A 5,000-nucleotide genomic window follows, 5' to 3' on the forward strand; every position below is an offset into this window, starting at 1 on the left:
AATGCTCCAGGTAACCTTTATTCACAAACACAGCAGGCAGGACATAATGTCCTGCCTTGCTGGTTCCATTTCTACACTCTCATTAACTTAAAAGATTTTACAATATAAATTGGGGTCCCAGAGATTATAGAAATGCCATTAAAACGGGGTCACCGCAGCCTAATTCGGGTCAAACCTGGGGGTCCTTGAAAGGTATACAATTCATCGGAATGGAAATGTTTGGGAAGCACTAGCCTTGGAACTCACCTATGCTTTTTATAGCATACCGTTAGGCAGCTACCGGCAGGATCCGCCGAAACTATGCGCAGCTGCGCGACATGAGACTAATTACTTAGAGCGACAGAGGAGCGTGTGTGTGTGTGTGTGTACTGTACATGTGTGCGTGTGTATGTCAATTGTACAAAGGTGCAGACGATCAGAAATCAGCAGAGAGTGAGCAATGTTTGCGCTATGCTCTATGCCGAATTGAAGTGGACTCGGACCCAGACTTTTTTTCCCCTCCCTGGAAATAAAAACGTCCTGGGTTTCCGAGGCTATAGGGAAGCACTAGGCTCCTAACCCATTCTGACCTGAGATCAGATTCATACGAGGTTTCCACTGGACACACACTGGTCTGATTAACCCACTCTGACCGGAGATCAGATTCTATAAAATGTCAGTCGTTCTTCACTTCGATTTTTCAAAAATAGCAGACCTACAAGCTCGTAGCGCGCCACTCGGTGGCGCGCTATGAGCTTGTAGATCTGCTATTTTTCAATAGCTAAAGCATAACATGATGCTAACACCAAAATGGGTGCCCGTTCAGAATGGGTTAATCACCTTTGCTCTTCCACTGCGCTTCAGTGGCGTGGCCCAAGTGTCCCGCGCACTTGCGGTTAAACTCAGCCGCGAGGGAGCGATACGGGTTCCGGATGAGCAGGATGGCGGAGTCAAACATCTCGATCTCCTTCTGGCCACTCTCGTGGGTCTTCACGCACACGCTGCGGCCACTCCGCCAGTAGTCCTTCTCCCCTTTGAAGCCTACGGGGAGAGACACACACACACACACACACACGGCATGGAGACATTAACCCATTCTGACCTGAGATCAGATTCTAAAATTGTCTTCTAACAGTGACAGTTTTCTGAAAAAGCTATGTTTCTATGTCAGTCGTCCTTGGATTTTTCAAAAAAAGCAGACCTACAAGCTCGTAGCGCGCCACTCGGTGGCGCGCTATGAGCTTGTAGATCTGCTATTTTTAAATAGCTAAAGCACGACATGATGCTAACACCAAAAGGGGTTCCCGTCAAAATGGGTTAATGGGACATCCCAAATACTAGTGGTTAGGGTTAGGGTTAGTGTGTGTGTGTGTGTGTGTGTGTGTGTGTGTGTGTGTGTGTGTGTGTGTGTGTGTGTCTAGGTACTGTCGCAGATATATAGATAGATATTATTGACGAAGGGGTGGGAGCAATTATGTTATGCTTCTGCTCACAGTAAATCTTTTTAAATGGACTGTTATTCTGAATGAATTGCTGTTATCGTGTTTGAAATGGCTTATTCCAGGGGGAAAAAAAAGGTAATTTAAAAGATTGTTCTTTTTCAGACGGGAAGCGACTGACTCACCTATAGTCATTTTCAAAGAGACGCGAGTTGGGCAGGCAGGGAGATGAGGCCAACCAGACAGGGTGGGCGCGCTCCCATGACAACGCAGGGACGTGCACACACACACACACACACACACACACACACACACACACACACACACACACACACACACACACACACACACACAGACATCAAAAGGCCCGTGCCCTTTTACCCGTCTGTAAAACAACTGCCCTTTCCAGACCACAAATGCAGCATTTCCTACGGTGAAAGAAATGCAAAATGCCTCTCCTTTCCCATGCCATAAGGTTTTCAAGGTTTCAATGTTTAATGTTTTGTCCTGTCCATGTTAGGTGTATGTAATTTGTTTTGTTTTACTGTTTACATGTACAAAAAAGTTGTGACATGTATCTGTGTTGGGAGCCCCTCGAAAACGAGATGGTACATCTCAAGGGGTCTTTTTCCTAATAAAGAAACTTTAATCATGCCGGAATTAAGGCAGCATTCAGGAGAATGGCTTTCCCCCCCCCCCTACGAAGTCCCCTTTAATTTAGCAAACGAATCTTTTTTTTGTTGCGTTGAACAAATTTGTTTAGAAACCCAGGTCGGTCGTATACATCTCCGCATCTCCACTAGCTTAAAGAGTGCCGGGTCGCGCCCTGAAAATAGCTGATCTACAAGCTCACAACGTGTCGCGCTGCGGACACGTCAAGAGCTTGTATAGGTCTGCTATTTTCGCTATTTTTTTCTCTCTGCACGTCCCTGATGAAACGGTCACGCTTGTGCTCTTTTCACACACGCCCCGCCCGCAACAAGAGCTGTGTTTTTTTTTTTTTTAATATATATTTTATCCCACGATTTTGTAACCCATTTTTCACCCCTGTGTCAATCATCTAATGTGATCCTGGGCTCTACACACCCTCCACCAACCTAGTCCCCATATATGGGGGACAAGGGGAGAGCAACGGACTTGAACTCATGCTTCCTTCATGCCTGAGTGTCCAAGTTGCTCCTTTTACACCTGAGAGGGGGGAGTTTCCCTGGTTGGACGTAGCGCGTGGAAGGAACACGTTATTGCAACCAGTTCCTTTCCCCTCCATCAGGCGCCCAGGCTGGCCAGGGTGAGGCAGTTTAGTGACCAGGATTACTGCATGTTTTTGTGAGGGTACCTATACCCTAGGGGGACACGGGGAGAACATGCAAACTCCACACAGAAAGGCCCTTTTGCCAACCCCGCCTTCGGGTATGGGCATGTGTTGTGGTCGACTTCTTTCCATACGCAGATTTGACTGGATTTTTACCGTGCACAGCTGTGTGGACCATTGATTTTCAAATACGGCTCTATATCCTCCAAGGACAAGGATTTAACGCAGCTGAGGCAGCATGGCTGCCTGGAGTTCACTCACAGAGCGATTGTCTCTGTGTGTGTTCACATGAGTAGTGCAGCCAGAGCGACCCGCGCTGATCCAAGCGAAGAACGCGGACGTATCGCATCCCGTCTGAAAAGCCCTGCTTATACCTATATCAAGTGGATGCATTAACCCATATTCTGACCTGAGATCAGATTCATACGAGGTTTCCACTGGACACACACTGGGTCTGATTAACCCATTCTGACCTGAGATCAGATTAAAAAAATGTCAGTCGTTCTTCGATTTTCCATAAATAGCAGACCTACAAGCTGTCATGTTCAAGTTCAGCACATTTACGGAACGCTATGCGGGTTCATCGGTGAGGATGCTTACATCATCGGTGTTATATTTATACAGTCGTTATCGTTCTTGGTGTTTTTGAAATGTTTTCTTTTGTGGCTTTTGCCTTTATTTTTTTCTGTCTTTATGGAGGGACAGACAGTAAGTAGGCTGACGGGAGGTGGGGAGAGAGATGGGGGGGGGGGGGGGGAAACATGCAATGAAGGCCGTCGGGATCGGGAGTCGAACCCGCGGGCACACTGCCAGACTATGGATTACCAGCCAAGGTGCCTGGACCGCTGAGCCACGGCCCCAGGGCCCCCCCTTTTGGTATTTTAAGCATTACATGTAACCATTGAAAAATAGCAGATCTACAAGCTCATAGTAGCGCGGCACCGAGTGCCGCACTACGAGCTTGTATATGTACTATTTTAGAAAAATTGTGAAATGTGGCGCAAATCATTGAATATATATTATACGATTTTAATTACAATCTTTGCTTCTTGGGGGGGGGGGGGGGGGGGGGGGTTCCTGGAACCACATATTTTCAGAAGGGTGTCGCTGGCCAAATACAGCTAATCCTGGGGCTCCTTGACATGAAGTATAGTTCACCGAATCACCGATAATAGAAACATGGGTTTTCAGAAAACTGTCAGGGATTTAGAAGACATTCAGTGGCGTGCACAGATAGACACCAGGGGGTGCTAGAGCACCCCCTGCCCTTTTGGCAATGTGCTAAAGAAAAGAAAAAAGAAAAAAAACGTTTTCTTTTTTTTCTTAATTTATAGTGTGTGGACCATGGTGACATTGATCAATTCTTGATAAAAAACTTCTACTATATTATTTAGGCCCCCCACACAATCTAAAGCTATGTTTCTATGTCAGTGGTTATTCAATTAATAAAAATAGCAGACCTACAAGCTCGTAGCGCGCCACTCGGTGGCGCGCTACGAGCTTGTAGATCTGCTATTTTTCAATAGCTAAAGCATATACCATAATGCTAACACCAAAATGGGTTCCCGCCCCAAAATGGGTTATAAGGCAACCAGCCGGTTCCACGCGCTGCACAAGGTGCCCTCTTTTTTTCACTTGAGCACCTGCCCCCTCTAAATGTCTGTGCACGCCACTGAAGACATTTGTAGAATAATAGTATGTCCTCGGGGTCAAAACGGGTGTTTAAGCCAAAGCCTTATTCCCCCCATACCTCTGTTGTACAGCGTGCCGTCGAAATAGAAGCTGCCAGTGTAGTAGCCCGTCACGAGCTCAATCAGGTGGCGTACCCAGGTGTTGCCCGCGCCCGGGAAACTGGAGAGAGCCACCAGGGAGCTGGCCCTCTGGGGCAGGAACATCCTCTCTTTGCACCTGGAATCTTTGAAGGACACGTTTGAATATAGTTTATAATGAAAGGACAACATGCAGAGCACATAGAAAGAGTAGAAATTGTATCTTTCATTTTTGGGGAGAGACCCTTGCAGGTTCTAACCGGTCTAACCAGTGATCCGACACAGGGTTAAGGGGGTTGACACTATATGGCAGGTAAATACAATGCTGGGGCAGCATGTGGAGTTTGCTTTCGAGTTGCCCAAAGTGCAAGTGCACATATGTGACCGGGGACAGTGGTTTAATATGTTCACACCCCCAAAATACGGCAAATAATCTGTAATTATAGAGACATTTTTGCAATGTAAATACAACGACTTAATGACACTAAAACGACTTTCTGG

At 46.6% G+C, this 5,000-nt stretch overlaps 1 protein-coding gene across 1 annotated transcript in view; it reads right to left on the reverse strand.

The window, feature by feature from the left end:
- LOC308326493 (sialate:O-sulfotransferase 1-like) overlaps positions 1-5,000 on the reverse strand; it is a 24,630-nt gene that overhangs the window by 1,352 nt on the left and 18,278 nt on the right. The window contains exons 7-8 of the mRNA XM_080779392.1: positions 4,481-4,645; positions 820-1,020 (exon numbers count right to left, since the gene is read on the reverse strand). Coding sequence (XP_080635518.1) covers positions 820-1,020; positions 4,481-4,645 — 366 coding nt within the window. The remainder of the gene's footprint in view (positions 1-819; positions 1,021-4,480; positions 4,646-5,000) is intronic.

The sequence above is a fragment of the Protomyctophum bolini genome (assembly GCF_963924005.1).
Source record: "Protomyctophum bolini genome assembly, chromosome: 13".
Lineage (NCBI taxonomy): Eukaryota > Metazoa > Chordata > Actinopteri > Myctophiformes > Myctophidae > Protomyctophum > Protomyctophum bolini.